The following is a 23,578-nucleotide window of genomic DNA, read 5'->3' as shown; positions in this document are numbered from 1 at the left end:
GGTACCTGCTCCCTGCCAGAGTGAGTTTTAACGGCTCCATATGGAGGTGTAATACCACTACTATCTCTCTCTCTCTCTCTCTCTCTCTCTCTCTCTCTCTCTCTCTCTCTCTCTCTCTCTCTCTCTCTCTCTCTCTCTCTCTCTCTCTCTCTCTCTCTCTCTCTCTCTCTCTCTCTCTGACTCTCTGACTCTCTGACTCTCTCTGACTCTCTGACTCTCTGACTCTCTCTGACTCTCTGACTCTCTCTGACTCTCTCACTATCTCACTCTCTCACACTCTGACTCTCTTACTCTCTCACTCTCTCAATCTCACTCTCTCACACTCTCACTCTCACTCTCACCCACTAACCATTAACTCCTGTGATGTACAGACAGCCCAGATAGCTGAGATTAGTGCCCATGACAGCCTGCTTGAACTGTAATTAGATTAAAAGCATAAGAATCATGATAAACTGCACTTTCATCTGATGAACCAGTAACCATGAACTTGTGTCTGGAGAGAGACAGTCAGACAGGGAAGACAGCTCACTTGAACCTTAATTGGATATCAGCACAAAAATAAATTGAATTCAAATTGAAACTGAAGAAAATTATAGGAGCTGGCAATATTCTGTACACCGTGCATGTATTTGAAATCAGAAGCCACAGGCTTGTTGTAGATAAAGATAGCTGTCTAATGAAGATAAGACAAATGCCAGTCTGATTAAAGAGATAAATGATCTGGGGTCTCACAACAGCTTTTTTTGTTTTTGAATATTCTGGACAAAATAACATTTTGTATTTTAAATCAGTAATAGAATTTTGTTTTAAAGCAATATTTGGTAGCATTTTGTTTTTAAATCATTAATAGCATTTTGTTTTTTATATAAGTAATAGCATTTTGTTTTTAAAATCAATATTATAATAACATTTTGGTTTTAAATTATCAGTAGCATTTAAAAAAAAAAAAAGTAATAGCATTTTGTTTTTAAAATCAATATTATAATAGCATTTTGTTTTTTAAATAAGTATCGGTAATAGCATTTTGTATTTGTCTATTTTTTTATCTGTCAATTTTTTTTATCTCTTTATTATGTCTATTTTTTATTTGTCTTAAAAAACACATACTTGTGACAAAACTGTTGAGGCAGAATACCAAAGAAGAAGTTTGTTTTGTTTAACAACACCACTGGAGCACATTGATTAATTAATCATCGGCTAATGGATGTCAAACATTTAGTAATTCTGACTCGTAGTCATCAGAGGAAACCTGCTACATTTTTCCTAATGCAGCATGGGATCTTTTACATGCACTTTCCCACAGACAGGAAAGCACATACCATGGCCTTTGACCAATTGTGGTGCACTGATTGAAACGAGTCCCATAGAAGAGATTCAGCAAAGAGTTATATATATACTTCTAGTCGAACGATTAAAAAACCATGTCATGTCATTATTTAGAGACCACTGGTAACTTTGAACATTTTTACAAGTGTACAAACCATACAATGTTTTTAGTAACCTTCTACCCACTCCCAAAAAACATTCACATTTTAAAGAATTTTATTTCTTTATTAACATTCTTTGTTTAATAGTACATCCTATGGTAAGCAGTCTACTATTTATCTTATCACTTATATTGGGTCATGCAAATTCATCTTGGTGATGCAGCACAAGTTTGTTTCATGTAATTACGCCACTCGATCACATTGTTAATCAGTCATCAGCTACTGGATCTTAAACATATGGTAATTCGGACACAGTCTTCAGAGTAAGGCAACTACAGTTTCCCATTAACAACACAGGATCTTTATATGCATTTTTTTCATAGACCTCACAGGACAGCACATACATTAGCCTTTCATATATTGGTCATGGGGCACTGGTTGTGTCAGGACCTGCCTCGGTGGCGTCGTGGTTAGGCCATCGGTTAACAGGCTGGTAGGTACTGGGTTCGGATCCCAGTCGAGGCATGGAATTTTTAATCCAGATACCGACTCCAAACCCTGAGTGAGTGCTCCGCAAGGCTCAATGGGTAGGTGTAAACCACTTGCACCGACCAGTGATCCATAACTGGTTCAACAAAGGCCATGGTTTGTGCTATCCTGCCTGTTGGAAGTGCAAATAAAAGATCCCTTGCTGCTAATTGGAAAGAGTAGCCCATAAAGTGGCGACAGCGGGTTTCTCTCAAAATCTGGGTGGTCCTTAACCATATGTCTGATGCCATATAACCGTAAACAAAATGTGTTGAGTGCGTCATTAAATAAAACATTTCTTTCTTTGGTTGTGTCAGAAAAATAAATAAATCAGGGAATGGGTCCACCAAGGGGATTCGATCCTTGAACCCAAGCATCTGAAGCAAACGCTCTACCGACTGAGCTAAATCCTGGGCATGTTAAGTACCAAAGAAAGAAATATTTTATTTAACGACGCACTCAACACATTTTATTTACGGTTATATGGCGTCCGACATATAGTTAAGGACCACACAGATTTTGAGAGGAAACCCGCTGTCACCACTACATGGGCTACTCTTTCCAATTAGCAGCAAGGGATCTTTTATTTGCACTTTCCACAGGCAGGATAGCACAAACCATGGCCTTTGTTGAACCAGTTATGGATCACTGGTCGGTGCAAGTACCCATTGAGCCTTGCGGAGCACTCACTCAGGGTTTGGAGTTGGTATCTGGATTAAAAAATCCCATGCCTCGACTGGGATCTGAACCCAGTACCTACCAGCCTGTAGACCGATGGCCTACCACGCCGCCACCGAGGCCTGGTTGTGTTAAGTACCATGCCTGTTAATGTGTCATCTTTAAGCAGTCGTAAAATAAGACCATTAAGAATCTGGAATGAGATGTCGTGCAGTCAAGAAGTCTAGAAGCTTTAGCATATCGTAAACATGAAGGCAATGTCGTTCAAACTACTATAAGTATCTACATCCATTACTGACAAATCTATAGCATCCATCAGGTTATCATTGACAGATCTGAAACAGTCTGTACACAGTGGCTTGAAAGACTGAGTCCAAAACCTTTTTTTCTTTTTCTTTTTTTTCTTTTTTTTCAAGATAAAAATAAAGAAGAGAAAATGAAGAAGACATTATTTATAAACAAAATGTCACTAATAGCATGGAAATGCTATCTTGTGAACTATCTTTTCAACTGTTAATGATAGCTTAAAAGTTCAGACTTTTTCGGTTTTATCAATAAATCTATTCAGGATGCTATTTCGTAATGGTTGTCTGTCTTAAAACCATTGACCCCAGTTCTCAAGGTACATAAACTTTCTCTGTTACATAAAATGCCTTTTAACTACTACAAACACCAGGGCAACAAGAAAAAAAAACACTTTTGATTTGCCAGAATAGATAAGTTAAGCAAGAAAGTGTAAGTAAATGTGTAATTAAGTGGTTAGAAAAGTTTAAGTAAATGTGTAATTAGTGGTTAGAAAAGCTGTAAAAGTCAAATTTATTTTACATCACCCTGTATTATAATCGGAGAGTGTAAAATTATAATTTAGAAGTTGATATGGCTCATGTTGTTAGCTTTTTGTACTGAGGTAAACAGTTTAAAATTGTTATTTAAATTTGATGTGGCTCATGTTGTTAGCTTTTTGTACTGAGGTAAACAGTTTAAAATTATAATTTAGAAGTTAATATGGCTCATGTTGTTAGCTTTTTGTACTGAGGTAAACAGTTTAAAATTATAATTAAGAAGTTGATATGACTCATGTTGTTAGCTTTTTGTACTGAGGTAAACAGTTTAAAATTATAATTAAGAAGTTGATATGACTCATGTTGTTAGCTTTTTGTACTGAGGTAAACAGTTTAAAATTATAATTTAGAAGTTGATATGGCTCATGTTGTTAGCTTTTTGTACTGAGGTAAACAGTTTAAAATTATAATTTAGAAGTTGATGTGGCTCATGTTGTTAGCTTTTTGTACTGAGGTACCGGTAAACAGTTTAAAATTGTTATTTAAATTTGATGTGGCTCATGTTGTTAGCTTTTCGTACTGAGGTAAACAGTTTAAAATTATAATTTAGAAATTGATATGACTCATGTTGTTAGCTTTTTGTACTGAGGTACCGGTAAACAGTTTAAAATTGTTATTTAAATTTGATGTGGCTCATGTTGTTAGCTTTTTGTACTGAGGTAAACAGTTTAAAATTATAATTTAGAAGTTGATGTGGCTCATGTTGTTAGCTTTTTGTACTGAGGTACCGGTAAACAGTTTAAAATTGTTATTTAAATTTGATGTGGCTCATGTTGTTAGCTTTTTGTACTGAGGTAAACAGTTTAAAATTATAATTTAGAAGTTGATGTGGCTCATGTTGTTAGCTTTTTGTACTGAGGTACCGATAAACAGTTTAAAATTGTTATTTAAATTTGATGTGGCTCATGTTGTTAGTTTTTTGTACTGAGGTAAACAGTTTAAAATTATAATTTAGAAATTGATGTGGCTCATGTTGTTAGCTTTTTGTACTGAGGTACCGGTAAACAGTTTAAAATTTTAAATTAAATTTGATGTGGCTCATGTTGTTAGCTTTTTATACTTAGGTAAACAGTTTAAAATTATAATTTAGAAGTTGATATGACTCATGTTGTTAGCTTTTTGTACTGAGGTACCGGTAAACAGTTTAAAATTGTTATTTAAATTTGATGTGGCTCATGTTGTTAGCTTTTTGTACTGAGGTAAACAGTTAAAAATTATAATTTAGAAGTTGATATGACTCATGTTGTTAGCTTTTTGTACTGAGGTACCGGTAAACAGTTTAAAATTGTTATTTAAACTTGATGTGGCTCATGTTGTTAGCTTTTTGTACTGAGGTACTGATGATCCTGAGTGTGACAGCATGAAGGTTGATCTGCTGTCAGTCAAAACAATAAAAGTATCCAAGAACCATGCATACCATTTCCATAACAACCATAACCACCCTCCGCTTATTACCGATCCCGGTTGGGCTGCTGGTGCTCTCAATGCACCTGCCAGTGCAGGCGGTCCTTGTCTCCACCCCAACCCACCCCACCCTTTTCTGTCCTGGGCAGAGGAGCCAGCCGAGGCTGACACCTGTGCCCAGGACAGGCGTGCACTACAACAGCTTGCTCTGAATGTGCACGTTAAACACTCTGACCTGACCTGATGCATACCATGAGTAAACTGAAGCTAAAGTCTGTTTTGTTTAATGACACCACTAGTGCACATTCATGTATTAGTCATCAGCTATCAGATGTCAAACATTTGGTAAATTTTGACTTGTAGTTTTAAAGGAAACCCACTACATTTTTCCATTAGTGCAGAAAGGGATCTTTTACATGCACTTTCCCACAGACAGGACAGCACATACCACAGCTTTTGATATACCAGTCGTGGTGCACTGACTGGACAGGAAAAAAACAAATCAGAGAATGGGTCCACTGCAGTCACAGACTTGCACCATGCTCATGAGTGACGTTGGATAATGCAACAAGGACGTTTGGCTCAGTCAGAGTTCAGGTTTAAAAAATCTGCAGTTATACATATTTATTGCACACTTTTATCAAAGGAAAACAACCTAATGGTTATAATGCTAGACTTTTTTAACTCCATTAAAGTTTGAGACCCAAGTTTTTTTAACACTATTGTGAAATCGGATGTTTTATTGTTTAGATTATCAATTCCCAGCATCCAAAGTGTTTCTGGTCATCCTGGTGTTTGTAGTAACACAAAATGCATTGTGAAGTACCTCTGAGAAGTAATGGTTATGAAGACCTGGGCCTGTGCTTATAAAACTTAAAGTCTAGACTTTAATAAAGTCCAGACTTTAACATAATGCTATTTGAATGATGTTGCCATGACGTTAAAGTCTGGACTTCATTAAAGTTTAGACTTTAAGGTTTATAAGCAAGGGGCCAGCTCTAGTCTATTTTTAGATAGTATTTTCCCATTTCTTCGCCAAAGACTCTTCTTTCACTCTATTGTAACTTTATCCAAATGTGTAACAACTTTGTAGATTAACCAAACTTAGTGTTCATTTTTACATGTTAAAACTAGGGTCTGTGGCTTTAATTAATAATAATTTTTAAACATTTTCGATTACAGGTTGCCTGGCGTCGAATGCGAGACAACCGGTTTCTGACGGTGGGCACCCTGACGTGGATCAAGGACTCGAGACTGGTTGTGGAGTACATACAACCCAACCCAAAGGTCTCCGAATGGAACCTTCTCATCAAGAACGTACAGAAGTCGTCGGCCGGGCGATACGAATGTCAGATCACGTCCATGAAGAGAAGCACACACACTGTGCAGCTCAACGTTATAGGTATGATTCACCGATTTAATGACAACTGTTTTATTTATTTATTTATTTATTTATTTATTTATTTATTTATTTATTTATTTATTTTTTATCCCACTTCCCCCTTTCCTTTCTTTCCTTTGGATTCCATTTCATTTCATCCAGATCTGGAAGCTCTGCCTATTTTTCAACCTCTTTAGCTGTCCACCATCACATCCCAGTCCTTGTCTCAAACGTAACAATTTGTTACCTATGGCAATTTTTAATGGTTTTGCTACAGGCAAAATGTTCAAAGATGGCAATTAAACTCAGTAACATCTTTCAACAAATAAAAAAAAAACCTAACTAAAATTATTATTATAAACAATGACAATAATGTTTATCTGGAGGCAAAAAGCTGAAATTGAATGTGTGTCAAGTCACTAAAGTTCTATAAAGTTGAACAAGCAATACTAAACAGATGGCCTAATCTTTCCAAAAAAAACCCATTTACTTCAGAGTTATTATTTTGGCCAAAGTTTATCAATGATTCTATACAATATTGTATAACAAAAAAGAATCAAAACATATATATATAATACATACTTAAGTTCATCTTTATGTGCTCCAAGATATATTTCAAGATGGGATAAGGAACTCAATATGAAAGAGACTATGCTTGGTGGAAGACTGTTAACACTACTGTGTTTAATATGACAAAAGATACTAAATTAATATGGTTTCAATATCGAATAATTCTGATTTTGAGTATGTTACCCTGAAATTACAAAATCACCAAATTTCAGTGTTGTTCTGTTTCACATCAGCACCTAAAACATAACAATTTATTACCATTTTGTGTCTTAATTGTCTTTCTTTTATTGTTTAGTATATTTAAATACATTTCATTACATGTTTATTAAATGCAAGATGCCACACTTTTTGAATGTGTTCTGTCCAGATGTGTTGGTACACTTCTTTAATTTTTTCTCCATTCATTTATACTGTAGTTATTTACATACTTATATCCAATTATGGTTCAAGCACACTGTCCTGGATACACACACACACACACACACACACATAGACACACACACATACACACACACACACACACACACACACACACACACACACACACACACACACACACACACACACACACACACACAAACACACACACACCTACACACACACACACACACACACACCTCAGCTATCTGGAGTGTCTGTCCAAGACAGAGGATTAGTGGTTAGTGAGAGAGAAGTAAGTGTAGTGACCTTACACCTACCCATTGTTATTGGTTAGTGAGAGAGAAGTAAGTGTAGTGACCTTACACCTACCCATTGTTATTGGTTAGTGAGAGAGAAGTAAGTGTAGTGACCTTAGACCTACCCATTGTTAGTGGTTAGTGAGAGAGAAGTAAGTGTAGTGACCTTACACATACCCATTGTTAGTGGTTAGTGAGAGAGAAGTAAGTGTAGTGACCTTACACCTACCCATTGTTAGTGGTTAGTGAGAGAGAAGTAAGTGTAGTGACCTTACACATACCCATTGTTAGTAAGTGTAGTGACCTTACACCTACCCATTGTTATTGGTTAGTGAGAGAGAAGTAAGTGTAGTGACCTTACACCTACCCATTGTTAGTGGTTAGTGAGAGAGAAGTAAGTGTAGTGACCTTACACCTACCCATTGTTAGTGGTTAGTGAGAGAGAAGTAAGTGTAGTGACCTTACACCTACCCATTGTTAGTGGTTAGTGAGAGAGAAGTAAGTGTAGTGACCTTACACCTACCCATTGTTAGTGGTTAGTGAGAGAGAAGTAAGTGTAGTGACCTTACACCTACCCATTGTTAGTGGTTAGTGAGAGAGAAGTAAGTGTAGTGACCTTACACCTACCCATTGTTAGTGGTTAGTGAGAGAGAAGTAAGTGTAGTGACCTTACACCTACCCATTGTTAGTGGTTAGTGAGAGAGAAGTAAGTGTAGTGACCTTACACCTACCCATTGTTAGTGGTTAGTGAGAGAGAAGTAAGTGTAGTGACCTTACACCTACCCATTGTTAGTGGTTAGTGAGAGAGAAGTAAGTGTAGTGACCTTACACCTACCCATTGTTAGTGGTTAGTGAGAGAGAAGTAAGTGTAGTGACCTTACACCTACCCATTGTTAGTGAGAGAGAAGTAAGTGTAGTGACCTTACACCTACACATTGTTAGTGGTTAGTGAGAGAGAAGTAAGTGTAGTGACCTTACACCTACCCATTGTTATTGATTAGTGAGAGAGAAGTAAGTGTAGTGACCTTACACCTACCCATTGTTATTGGTTAGTGAGAGAGAAGTAAGTGTAGTGACCTTACACCTACCCATTGTTAGTGAGAGAGAAGTAAGTGTAGTGACCTTACACCTACCCATTGTTAGTGGTTAGTGAGAGAGAAGTAAGTGTAGTGACCTTACACCTACCCATTGTTATTGATTAGTGAGAGAGAAGTAAGTGTAGTGACCTTACACCTACCCATTGTTATTGGTTAGTGAGAGAGAAGTAAGTGTAGTGACCTTACACCTACCCATTGTCAGTGGTTAGTGAGAGAGAAGTAAGTGTAGTGACCTTACACCTACCCATTGTTAGTGGTTAGTGAGAGAGAAGTAAGTGTAGTGACCTTACACCTACCCATTGTTAGTGGTTAGTGAGAGAGAAGTAAGTGTAGTGACCTTACACCTACCCATTGTTATTGGTTAGTGAGAGAGAAGTAAGTGTAGTGACTTTACACCTACCCATTGTTAGTGAGAGAGAAGTAAGTGTAGTGACCTTACACCTACCCATTGTTAGTGAGAGAGAAGTAAGTGTAGTGACCTTACACCTACCCATTGAGTCGTTAAAACCCACTCTGGGAACTGGGAGCCAGTACTAGGGTGCGAACCCAATACCTACTAGCCTTATATCCGATGGCTTAACCACTACACTATCAATGTCGGTGGTACACTTCTTATATCTTTATTTCATTAGAAACATTTTAACATTATATCACCAATGCATAGTAACTGATCTTGTGTGAAGGAGCCTTAAGACATTGACAGCCAACAATTACAGCACCAAGTGCATCTGTGGCATGATCTGTGGCATGCGATGACTTCTCTTCTGTCTTATCTCTAAGGTTATCATGGCCTCTGTTTCTAGAAACAAACCGAGCCAAGAAGAATTTGATTTGCTTTTCATTGCACTGCCGTGCAGCAGCCATTGCATGTTGACATAACATTTTGCCGAGACATCGGAACATATCCTGGTGTCAGGGACCACACATCATGGTCAGGAGATTACATGTGTGGGGGAAAACAAAGAACACAGAAGAAAATGATACATATGTTTTGGTAAAAGCAGAACCTTACACAAGACAATGTTTTTGTTTGTTTTCTTTTTGTTTTCAATCTAAAGAATTTGTAACAAACACACGCCAAATAAAAGAGATATTTACTAAATTTGATTTTTAACAATGATGTAGCTGTTACATGTACATCTAGAGTACTCTTAGAAGATTACAATTTCCCATTGTAGCAGATTCACCCCCCCCCCCCCCCCCCCCCCACTCCTCACCGGATATTGGATCAAGATGGATTGATGGCGAAGGATAGTAGCCATTAAGTACATATGGCCAACCATTTGGAATCATTGCTAACAATTTAAATGGCAACAGTACCACGGCTTCCAAATTAGTGTCAGTTCAGTTTGGTAGAAACATATCAAGATATGGAATTTAAAACTTTAATCAACAGTTTAATTGGCCTACTTTTATGTTTATTATAGGTTGATTGATGTAAAGTCTAGTATATAGATTGATTAGATGTTTAGATGACAAACAGCATATAACAATGACTTCAGTAATATTGGCATAGATTTGGTGCATTATATTAAGCATGTTGACCAGCCCCAGTGTTGCACAGTGTGTATTATTTAAACCAACACTCCTGGAGGTATACAACTGAAAATTAACCAAAGTTACATTCTTGTCTTAAATTTTAGAAATATATTTTAAACAATTATTAATTAACATTCCACATACATGTATGTAACTGTTGCACATTATAGCCTAATGCTGGTTTTTGTGTGTCTCTGTGTTAAAGTTTGTTTTGTTTAATGACACCACTAGAGCACATTTATTTATTCATCATTCAGCTACTGGATGTCAACATCAATTGGTAATTTTGACATAATATACTGGTAGTCTTAGAGAGGAAATCTGCTACATTTTCCCCATTAGTAACAAGGGATCTTTTATATGCACCATCCCATAAACAGGATAGCACATATCACGACCTTAGATATACCAATCGTGGTGGACTGGCTGGAATGGGAAATAACCCAATGGGTCCATCAACTAGAACTCACACTTGTCAGCTAAGAACCAAATTACAAAATGTGAAACCTAATTTGACTTTAAGGTTATTTTTTATATATATAAACTGCTAACAAAATTTTGTATGTTTATTGCTGACTTTTCATAAATTTTTTAAGTAAATGCTCCAAAATGTTTTAAATTGGCTGAGGTAATTTCATTTTGAATGAGAGACTTGCCAGACAATTCAATAAATTTTGAGTTTACGCAGGTATCAGTGTCTCAGATATTGAAATATTGTGAAATCAATTCTTCACACGTCCAACGAAATCCTGAAGTAGTTTTCTGCTTAGACAAACACTTAAGAAAAAAAAGCAGCAGTTTTCTGTGTGCATCATAATGAGGCCTCAAGAAGTGAACTGACAACGTCCATTAGGTATAATGGTATTGTGTATAAAGCCCGTAATGATGACGGAAAACCTGACAGTACAGAACTGAGAAGTGTTACATCACACGTGACGTTCTGATTTTAAAAATAAAAATGCTACAGAGTACCAGTCTATCTCATGCCTGATCAGAAAAGTGTTTGTTTATTGAAACCTCAGCATATTTGAAAGTCTAGCTGTTTGTGACAGTACAAAACAGGAGAAGTGTTACATCACACGTGATGTGCAGATTTTAAAAATAAAAACGCTACAGAGTACCAGTCTATCTCATGCCTGACCAGAAAATCGTTTGTTTATTTACTGAAACCTCAGCACATTTTAAACTCTGGTTACATCACACATGGTATATAGCTCATGCCAGATCAGGAAAGGGTTAGTTTACTCACTGAAACCTCAGAACATTTTAAACTGTGGTTGTTACACAGGAGCCTAATATAATTATAGTACAGTGTGGGGCAGGACATAGCAGAATGGTAAAGCATTCGTCTGGTGTGCAGTTGGTCTAGGATCGATCGCCATCAGTGGCTCATTGGGCTATTTCTCGTCTGGTATATGAAAGGCTGTGGTATGTGCTATCCTGTCTGTGGGATGGTGCATATGAAAGATACCCTGCTACTAATGGGAAAAGGTAGCAGGTTTCCTCTCTAAGACTATATGTCTGTATTACCAAATGTTTAACATCCAATAGCTGATGATTAATAAATCAATGTGCTCTAGTGGTATGAACCCTGGAATGCCTTTGATATACCAGTTGTAGAGCTATATCTGATTTGGGAAAACATAAAATATACTTTTAGGACAGTGGCGTAGGAAGGTGCCAAAAAGTGGGGAGGGGGCCACACTTTCATATTTACACACTTTTACACTATAATAAAGCAAATATAAAGCAAAATATCTGAAAAGTAGTCGGGGGGGCACATGCCCCCCCCCCCCCCCACCACTTCATACGCCATTGTAGGAGTTGGATGGGAGTACCAAAAAGGGTATATGGTTTGTATGCTGAATTTGTGTATACATGTCAGGAATCAAAATACTACAATCGATTGTGACTGGTTATTGCTGGTCAACATCAACATGGGCCAAGAGATATTTTTGCCTGTCGTCCCATTGACGATTATTTTACATTTATGATCATGTTTGGTCTGACAGGGTCAGGACATAGCCCAGTGGTAAAGCGCTCGATTGATGTGCGGTCAGTTTGAGATCAATCCCCATTGGGCTATTACTTGTTCCGGCCAGTGCACCACGACTGGTATATCAAAGGCTGTGGTATGTTCTATCCTGTCTGTGGGATGGTACATATAAAAGATCCCTTGCTACTAATGGAAACATGTAGCGGGTTTCCTCTCTGAGACCATATGTAAAAATTACCAAATGTTTGTCATCCAATAGCTAACGATTAATAAATCAATGTGCTCTAGTGGTGTTGTTAAACAATAAAAAAGAAGAAAAAAAGGTCTGACAGGTTTTATTTTGGTCCTGTAGAATTTGTTTCTTACTGGACAGAATGACTGGCATGAATTTCAGCTAATTTCAATCCCTGCATGTAATTGTGAATGGCCATGTATAATCTTCTTGACACTGAAAGCTGCTGCTTTCTAAAAAAAAAAATGTTTTTTGTTTTGTGTATATTATTTATAAAGTTACCACACACACATACATTTTCTCCTCCAATAAAAATCACCAGAAGTGTTAAGCTGTTAAGTTACAAGTGGTTTAATCAGTAACCATTGACACTCATAATTCAAACGAGTAAGTCCCTGTGGGGCGCCATCATTCACACTTCCACTCTCTCACTACGGATTACTAGAACTTGCATTCAACACTTCCATCTCTCAACTTCATATTCTGTTATCTCTTAAGTTAGTGCATAGCATACACAGACAAAATAAATTGGTGTTAACAACTGTTTTCAACAATTGACTTTTGTAGGGTCATATAAATAAAAACGGATATTTGTTTTTAACATCCCACTATAGAACACTTTGATGAATTACTTAAATCATCAGCAATATGGATATCAAACATTTGGTAATTCTAATTCACATGAAACCCACTACATTTTTCAGGCCCATTAAAGGTTGTTGTAGGTAGTACTAAACCAAATAACTTCCGGCTGGGTCAAAGTTCGAGGTGCACTGAACTTTTAATAGAGAAGTTAACACCACAAGTCCTGTGATTGGTGATAAATGTGAGTGTGTTGGTTGTACAAAACATTGGTTTCATCTGGGTGAAAAATGTATGCAATTTTATTTCATCTAGTACCACTGTGTCATGTAGCCTTGTGCTTGAAACATTTATTGGGTACCTGTAAAAAAAGTACTCAAATTTTGTGCGGAACTAGGGTAGTCATAGCCGCTACCCATTATCTCTGAAATGAGCAACTTGACCCCCAATTATTTTCTGATTCAATTTAAGAGTAAGGGGTGGTAGTATTTATTTCTGTGGTGTTTATGCCGATTGATACGCTGCAGGTAGGAGTTTTAGCCACATATGTTACTATTGTCGTCTATGGGATTTGATTTGGCAGTATATATCCTGTACATGTATGTATTTACCAACCTGTCTGTGGGAGAATTAATTAAAAATATCCCTTGTTAGTTTTTGATATGAGGAGACTATGTAATAGCTGTCATCTTCTTCTCTCACTGTTACGTAGACCAATTGTCAGACATAATTATATATTGACCCTATCAGCTTTGTGTACCACTATTAGGACCAGACATTCTCAATAGAATAAATAATACAGTGAGGAAAACCTTAGCTATGAAAGGGTTAAACACCGAACAGCTGTCAAACATTCCTTTTCTTTCCTTTGCTGTCTGGGCTGACAGCGGAGACAACACCCAATACCAATGAGTTATTCTGATATATTAAGTTGTAATTAAAAATGATGGCTGCTGCAAATTGTAGTAAAAAATTTCAAGTATTAACTTAAACACGATCAGACAGTGCTGATGATAATAAGTGCACGCTATTTACAAAAGAAAAAGAACAAGAAAAAGAAAGAAAAAAATGTCCAAAGAAAAAAAGAAGAAAAAGAAAAAAGAAAGAAAAAAGAATCAATGTTTTCGAGGTATTCTACATTTAACAAAGTCCTGTAGATATATAATTATAACTAGTTTTGCACCAAATCCTTTCATACGATGAATCAGCACAAAGCAGAGACAAAAATAAAAACAATTTTAAAAGCTGTAGGCTACTTTACAATCTTATGAGACAGTTTAAATATTTAAAATAATGAAGGTTTTCCATTAGCTTGGAAGACGTCATTAATGTTTTAAAAATCTAGTGTACCAGGTTGTATAGCCTACAGATACCATGTGGGAATTGTTTAATTGGGAATTGTAAAAAAGCAGATCTATCGTGAAAACCAAACATGAGACGTGCCAGTTAACAGTTAACATGAGCGTAGTCCACTGTAATGAATAAAATTTCGGTGAGGCCGTGCATAGTAAATTTTACGTTTCTTGTTCACCCAAATTATAATTACAAAACTTTCTTTTTTTATATCCACCCTATTGTCCCTTTTTTCCCCTTCTACTTTAATTTTTTTTATTCCACTGCCCTCTTTCCTTTGTCTTTTTTGAAGTTCATCTCATTTCTTCCTATCTGCCAGCTTCTCCTATCTTTCAACTTGTTTTGCTGTCCACCTCCACATCCCAGTCCTTGTCTCTCCAGTTGCAACAGGTGCTTGTCTCATGTGGTTTGTCTCTCCTGCAGTTTCCCATCAGCTTTAACTGTGAGCATATAGCTGCATAGTTTCACCAGGAGTGGGATTTAGCTCAGTTGGTAGAGCACTTGTCTGAATTGCTTGGGTCATAGGATCGAACCACGTCAGTAGACTCGTTGCTTTTTATCCTATACCAACCAGTGCCCCATGACTGATATATCAAAGGCCATAGTATGTGCTGCACTTTCCTCATTTGCTAGGGTTGTAGGATTCTAACCATGTTAGTGAACTCTTTGATTTTTATTCTGTCACAACCAGTGCCCCATAACTGCATATTAAAGACCTGTCTGTGGGGAAGTACATGTACAATATCCCTTGCTGCTAACAGAAACAATATAACAGGTTTCTTGAGAAGACTGTACTGTTCTGTCAGACAAATGACTGACATCTAATGTGTCAATAGTCAAACTTTCTGCTCTTATACAAATTATGCAATTCTTATTGGAACATATTGTATTTCAAAATAGATGTGTTGTAATGTTTGTAATCATAATCCATTCATGTACAACAGTCACAAATTCAGAATAAAGGTACTTCACTACTCTGTGTGATTTAATACAATTTAACACACACACGCACACACATGCATGCACACACATACAGACACACACATAGACACACACACACATGCATGCACACACAGACACACATGCACACACACAAACACACACACAAACACACACAGACACAGACACAAACGCACATACACACACACAGACAGACACACACACACATACAGACACACATATACAGACACAATACAGACACACACACACACATGCACGCACACACAGACACACATGCACACACACACAGACACAGACACAAATGCACATACACACACAGACAGACACACACACACATACAGACACACACATACAGACACACACATACAGACACACACATAGACAGATACACACACACAGACACACACACACACACACACAGACAGGCACACACAGGGACAGACACACACACACAGACACACACACACCCATCCATACACATACACCCCCCCCACACACACACACACAAACACACCCCCACACACCCACACACACACACAAACACACACACAGACACACCACACACACACCAAAACCAAGTTATCTAAATAGGATTTAAAATGTGCATGTGTTACAAAGACAATGTTGGTTTCTTAAGATGTAAATATGTTCTAAAATGATTGTTAATCAAATAACTTGGTTTTTGTTTTCAGATCCAAAGCCAGTCAGGACTCTTTTTACTGAAAGACATCAGCATGGTTAGTATACATAAAGAATATTTCATTTATAAAGCACCAAGGTATTTTTATCTGTTATTTCCATGTAAAAAATTAAAACTTTAATGTATTTTTATAGAATTAAAAATATGGTTTCTGTCATTACGACTAGCTGAACAGAAAATAACTGTCTTGTCTGTGGGATACAGACAGACAGACAGACAGACAGACAGACTCTTCCCATTTTGATATATCTTTGTTCCTCTCTGTCTCTCTCTGTATCTTTCCTCTCTTTCATGTATGTTTATCTCTCTCTGACTCCTCTCTCTCACTCTCCATGTTAAGAAATATGTTTTGCTCAATCTAAAAATTAATTTAATTGATAAAAATATACTCCCTTCCCCAACCCACAACCAAACAGAGAGGAGAGAAAAACAAATTACTGACATCATTAAAACACCCATAATCTATGAATAATTTTTCTGTTGTAAATCTGTCCCTTTATGCTCATAATAAACTACATCATTTTGCAAACAAAACATGCAGAAATAACAGTATAAAGATAATAAACCTTTTAAAATATAAACAAAGATTTGTACCCAAGTAATCTGAAAAAAAAAAAAAAAATCTCCAAACCTATATCTTTTATATCTCAAAAGATTTTTCTAATCTTGTTACTAGGTGAAAAAAACAATATTGTTCATTAAAATAAAATCTAAAATGACTTGTTGAACTTGGCCAACATGCAATAAAGATAAAAGTAACAATACATGGTTGATGTTTAAATCAATCACACGTCGACGCCTAATGAAGATGAGGACAAATGTTTACATGGTCTGATCAATAAGTCGCAACACACTTTTATGGAGTGGCAATTATTAGGTGCATGAAAATAAAGTTTAAAAAAAAAAAAAGAGAAAAGGAGAGGTTGTGATTGAAAAAAAAAAATTCTTACATAAAAGTTATGCCAAGGAGAAAATGAAAATATTGTAAATCTTAAAGCAAACAAATTTTATTTTCTATTGATTTTAAATAGAGAGAGAGAGAGAGAGAGAGAGAGAGAGAGAGAGAGAGAGAGAGAGAGAGAGAGAGAGAGAGAGAGAGAGAGAGAGAGAGACACACACACAGAGAGAGACACACAGAGAGAGAGAGAGAGAGAGAGAGAGAGAGAGAGAGAGAGAGAGAGAGAGAGAGAGAGAGAGAGAGAGAGAGAATTGAGGGAAAATGAGAGAGAGAGTTGAAGGGAGAAAACAAACAAACAGGCAGAGAGAGATAGAGAGATAGAGAGAGGGGAGGAGGGAGAGAGAGAGAGAGAGAGGGAGAGGGGAGGAGAGAGAGAGAGAGAGAGAGAGAGAGAGAGAGAGAGAGAGAGAGAGAGAGAGAGAGACAGACAGACAGACAGACAGACAGACAGACATAGAGAGAGCAAACAAGGGAAGGATGGAAAGAAGGAATGGAGAGTGAGAGAGAAATAGAGACTAGTAGGGGGTTGAAGGGAGAAGAAAAATTGTGTGTTGTTACATTGTGCACATTAGAGTTGTGTTGTTTGTTACAGATATGAAGAGCTCACTGAGTGAGACCAAGGAATCACCCCAGCCTGAAATCCAGTATAGTGAGTTGTATTCTCTTTTATTACCCCAGCGGTCACTCATAACAGGGAAAATATTTTCCATATTTTCTCAGTGAGAAATATTCTGCATTGGTCTAACGAACAATACTATTGGACAATTTGACGCTTACAAACCAATGACCTTGTCGGTACTAAATATGACGTCATCACGATTTGGCAAACACAAAATGACGTCATGTAGTTTAAAGAGTTTGCAAATAATCTGAAAATGTCATTTTAATGAAATTCCTTATAGATTTTGTAGCAGAAAAAGAGAACTCTTGTTTTTGAAAATTATCTATGAACTTTATTAAATTACAAAGTTATAGCAATTCTCAGAACAGTGCGTAAAGTGGTTTACATCGTTTCTATACAGGTTGGCATTCGTGCATGTGCGTAGAAAATAAAGGCTATTAGAGAAAAAATAGCTGAGGTAATAAATAGAATAACAAACTCAGTACCAGTTATTATCAAATTTATTATTTAACTCGGGACAGATGTCCTGCTGTAGAATAATATATGTAGATGTAGTCATCATTAAACCATAAAGTAGGTCAAAAGAAACCATCTTTTGTTAACTTACAACGTGAATGTTGGGTTTTTAACTAACAGATGAAAAGTTAAAGTAAAAGGTTTTTTTGGTTTAAAGACATCACTAGAGCACATTGATTTATTAATTATTGTCTAAATGATGTCAAACATTGGCAATTTTGATATATTGTCTTAAAGATGAAACCCGCTACATTTTTCCTTTAGTAGCAAAAGAATCTTTTATATGCACTATCTCACAGACAGGATAGCACATACCACAGCCTTTGATATACCAGTCATGGTGCACTGGCTAGAATGAGAAATAGCCCAATGGGTCCATGGATGGGGATTGATCTTAGACTGACCACGCATCAGGCGAGGACTTTACCACTGGACTACGTCCCGTTCCCCCCCGGCATTGACTAATAAGCATGATCAGTTTAACAGTATTTACAAATGGTAGCATCTTACAGATGCCAAGTTTCATATGATGTCATAGTGCAGAAGACTAGTGTTTGCTAGATTGCGTAATACTTAATACCTCATTCTAGACAGTACACTATGACAGGTATATCAAATGCTGTAGTATATCCCACCCCATCATAAAGTAGATCCCAAGAAACTAAAAAAATTTGCATTAGGTTACAGGTTTTTTTAACAAATATTCAGTATATTTTTTAAGTCATGAAGTGAAAATGTTTTTTTAACTAACAGATGAAGTTGGTAGCATGTTTTTTTTAAAGCATTTTTAATAAAAGGTAGTTGTTATGGTTTGACAAGAGCAATTTACTTGCAGGTGCTTGTGCAAAATGATTTCCATGTTGGCAAAAAACAACAGCTCACTGTATCACATGCTGATATCATTAAATTATTTTACTCAAAATTACTGTGAATTTGACACTGAGAGTAATTTTCAAACCATAAGTGTTGAAAAAGTAAATGTTTTAAAATGTGTTGACAGGTAGTTGTTATAAAGCTCTGCTTTATTGCGGATTTGACTACCATATAATTATGCAAACTGGACATTTCAAAACCATGTTTAAATGTTTTGTGTTTTATTTTTAGAAAAACACCGCAACAGAAATTCAGAAGTGCAAGTTCCAGATTTTGAATATAGTAAGTTTACCTGCACAAGATTTCTCAATACATACAGTGTAATATAACTGTTTAAATTTATAATTTATTTTGATATTTAATAAACCAGTACATGTAATATAATGCCTGTCTTTTAACTCATGTACCGTATTGCACATAGCACAACCCCCCCAACTCAAAACAAAACACAAGAGAGGCTCAGTCTTGTGAGACGTTTTGTGATTGCATAGAAGATTAAAGAATAGAACTAGTCCTATTTTATTTTAAACATTTTATCAAGAAATAAATTCAACAGCAATATGTACCCACAGCAAAAACCAGTATTACATCATTCATATCATTCATAACACCCGGCTGGTCAATATAACGACTTGTGGGATTCACCCTGCTGTGGTTTTGTAAATTCATAAATCATAATATTGCACTTTTCCAGTGCATTGAAAGAATGAAAGAAAGAAAGAAATGTTTTATTTAACGACACACTCAACACATTTTATTTGTGGTTATATGGCATCAGACATATGGTTACGGATCACACAGATATTGAGAAAGGAAACCCACTGTCACCACTTCATGGGTTACTCTTTTCGATTAGCAGCAAGGGATCTTTTGTATGCACCATCCCATAGACAGAATAGCACATACCACAGAATTTGATGTACCAGTTGTGGTGCACTGGCTGCAGTGAGAAATAGCCCAATGGGCCCACTGATGGGGATCGATCCCAAACCGACCGCGCATCAAGCGAGTGCTTTACCACTGGGCTACATCCTGACCGCCCCCCCCCCCCCCCCCCCTGCCTCTAATGACCAACAGTATTTAGAAATGGTTGCGTCTTACAGATGCCAAGTTTCACATGACATCATATAGTGCAAAAAACTAGTGTTTGCTAGATTACATAATACTTAATACCTTGTTCTAGCCAGTGCACCATGACTGGTATATCAAAGGCTATGGTATGTTCAATTCAAGTTCAATTCTTTATTCCGTTTTTAGGCCATAGCCCATTTACAGACAACAAAAGGTGACATTTGAAGGACCCGTTGTTCAACAATTCATATAGCAAACTAAATATCATTTAGCTGCAATTAGTTTGTATATAGATTTTAGCAAGAATAACAATATTTGTATTTTCTAACAATTATTTTTGGTGTACATTATCTCATATAGGTCTACAAATTAACTTATATCCCACTATTATAGTTTTGATTCATATAATTTATTCTCATATTTATTATTTTCCTTTATTACCATACCCCACCCTCACCCACATACACTCTCTTTATCAACATGTAGTCAGCTTATGATTATTGAACAACTGGACCTTTGTGCAGGTGACATTATTCCAAAGTACCACTATATGAACATCATAGTTATAATCTTCTATGCATTTACATTACACTATGGTATGTACTATCCTGTCTGTGGTATGGTGCAAGATCCCTTGCTACTAGTGAAAATATGGGTTTCCTCTCTAATACTATATGTCAAAATTACCAAATGCTTGACATTCAATAGCCGATGATTAATAAATAAATGTGCTCTAGTAGTGTCGTTAAACAAAACAAACTTTGAAACTTAATACAGTCAAATCAATTTAACTAGCCACCTGGTTTAAGGAACCATCTCATGTGTTTTCCCAATCACTAATAAAAACTAACTTGTATTAAGCAGCCACCTGTCTTAAGAGACCACTTGTTTTCTCAAAGCATCTTAACATAAACTGACCTTGTTTTGACCAGGCATCTGTTTTTAAAGACATATTTCCACTACTTTCGAAGGTACTGCTTAAGCGAGGTTTTTTGTACGATAAAAGGGGAGGGACGTAGCCCAATGGTAAAGCGCTCGCTCGATGCGCGGTCGGTTTGGGATCGATCCCCGTCAGTGGGCCCATTGAGCTATTTCTCGTTCCAGCCAGTGCACCACGACTGGTATATCAAAGGCCATGGTATGTACTACCCTGTCTGTGGGATGGTGCATATAAAAAATCCCTTGCTGCTAATCGAAAAGAGTAGCCCATGAAGTGGTGACAGCGGGTTTCCTCTCAATATCTATGTCGTCCTTAACCATATAACTGTAAATAAAATGTGCTGAGTGCATTAAATAAAACATTCCTTTCTTTCCTTTCTTTTTACAATAAAATGACAATGACTCAATTTACTTTTTTTTCTCTTTTAGAGTCAGGACAACTACAAACAGAAGAGGATAAATCAGGAGAATCAGGAAACGGAAAATCAACAGTTTCCTTGTGGTGTATGTTGATCACAGTGTTCTCAATAATAGACCTGTTAGCAAGGACCACCTTGTGATAGAAGAGCTAACAAAAACCATAACACCACCAAATCCATGAGCATATTACTAATAAAAACATTACAACCCCTTTCAGTTTTGTGATACCAGTGCTAACAGAACACTACAGCACAAAATTCACAATCATAATGACTTATTAAATTTCAAACTCCATGTGATAAAGTGTACAGTTTTCACACTGTGCACATTTAGAATCAGTTTGTGGTGTGACGAAGAGTGAATGGTTGCATCTACCGGTATGCTGTTGTATAAAACAAAGAGAGAAAAGAACTTGTTTATGAAGACCCCTTAAAATATACAGAATTCCTTTATGTACAGAATAAAATGTACATAAAATTTACAGAAAATCAACAATGTCTTTTACAGTCAAGTGATTGTAATTCAAGATAATGAAACTTGTTTATGAAGAACTCTTGAAAACCTGTGTAAACAGATATCCTTTATTTATTTACAGAATGGAATCCATAGATATTGTAAAGGGTCATCTGTGATCAGGTGGTTGTAATACAAGAGAATTAATGAAATCTGTTGTATAGGCTGTACTTAGAAGGTGGAACTTGTATGTAAGAAGGTGTCTGTAATTCAAGATCATTAGTGCAATGAACCTGTCTAATTAAGACCTGCTAAAGACCTATATATATATACGCAGATTGGTGTTATTTACAGGTTGGACTTTATATAGATTGGACATTTCCTATTATTGTCAGGTGGTGGCAATACAAAGGCATTGGTGTAATTTGACAATTAAAACACTCAGTGATCTGAAAACATAGATGTCTTTATTTATAAGGTGGAATTCACTGATAAAGTACAGTACCCTACATGGTCTGATGGTTGAAATACAAGGGCATCAGTGTAATTGGACAAAAAAAAGACAGTGATCTGAATACACTGGTGTCCTTTATTTACAGGTTGGAATTTGAACAGAATTAACAGTGACCTGCATGGTCCAGTGGATGTCTTCTGAACAACAAAACCATTAGCATATTCAAGTTCATATCACTGCACAAGGAAAAGTTCAAAGGGTGTTTTACTAGGCTATATTATAAAGCCATGTTGACAAACAAAACGATCATTTGACATTGAAATATTTTGTACACCAGTCACAACTTTATGTAGTTAACATTATATTACTTTGCAAAGATGCACAATATTATTCTAGGATGATGTGCGATATAGTCCCTCCTGTGATGGGCAATGTCTAGTGTACTGCAAGACGACTTGTATGTACAACTTAAAACAGAAAGAATTTGGTTTTTCCAGAATTATTACATTTTGCTGTTCTAGAAATAATAACATGGGGGGAAAGATATGGGTGCTGGCCATTGAAACAAATGACAAAAAAAAACCCCATATGAACCAATGAATAAAATTAAATAAATGACAAAGACTCACAAAATATGTCTATATATGTGACATCCACTAAGTATGGAAAATATTCTTGTAGAGCAACCACAATAACATAAAACAATTTTGAATTCTGAATATGATATCAAAACCCACTATTCATGAAAACCCCCAACAACTTTCAGCTGATATAAATGACACCAGACATTACATTAAAAAGGCATACCCCCCCCCCCCCCCCATACACACACACTGAACTGCTAGTCACCTTGATCTTCATCATGTGGTTATTTCTGGAATTTATGTAGCCATTGCAGTGTTTTTAGGATAGAAAACAAGAGATACTCCACATACACAGATTCACCATTCACAGTTCTATGTAACACAGGTCAAAGGTGTACACAATGTGAGCACCTGGGAGGAACTGAGAAGAAGCACCTCTTGTGCAAGCAGTCTTTGTCAGGAAAGGCGAGTGATCAAACTTTAACTTTAAAACGAACTACATGTATACTGACATTTTCACAAGCTAATTGAAGGACCCTGTTCTGTACAGAATATCTATATGTAATTAGTGGAGTAAAGTTAGGGAAATGGACCCTTGACTTATGATGATGGTATACTTATGACCAGGCACAGATGTAGAATATTATCCCTGAGAAATGTATGTATGACCTACTGGGTTCACATCCCTGTATAGCTGACTTCCACCCAGAGGGAGTTTTGAT

At 36.5% G+C, this 23,578-nt stretch overlaps 1 protein-coding gene across 1 annotated transcript in view; it reads left to right on the top strand.

Annotated features, from left to right (window-relative positions):
- The window catches only part of LOC121378371, a 74,525-nt gene extending 51,874 nt beyond the window's left edge, over positions 1 to 22,651 (top strand). Inside the window, exons 4-8 of the mRNA XM_041506514.1 lie at positions 6,062 to 6,281; positions 15,959 to 16,003; positions 17,517 to 17,573; positions 19,167 to 19,217; positions 21,375 to 22,651. Coding sequence (XP_041362448.1) covers positions 6,062 to 6,281; positions 15,959 to 16,003; positions 17,517 to 17,573; positions 19,167 to 19,217; positions 21,375 to 21,505 — 504 coding nt within the window. The 3' untranslated portion in view covers positions 21,506 to 22,651. The remainder of the gene's footprint in view (positions 1 to 6,061; positions 6,282 to 15,958; positions 16,004 to 17,516; positions 17,574 to 19,166; positions 19,218 to 21,374) is intronic.
- Positions 22,652 to 23,578: the final 927 nt, after the last annotated feature.

This window comes from Gigantopelta aegis, chromosome 2, assembly GCF_016097555.1.
Source record: "Gigantopelta aegis isolate Gae_Host chromosome 2, Gae_host_genome, whole genome shotgun sequence".
Taxonomy (NCBI): domain Eukaryota; kingdom Metazoa; phylum Mollusca; class Gastropoda; order Neomphalida; family Peltospiridae; genus Gigantopelta; species Gigantopelta aegis.
Note: the sequence above shows the minus strand (reverse complement) of the source record. Positions and strands in the feature narration are given on the sequence as shown.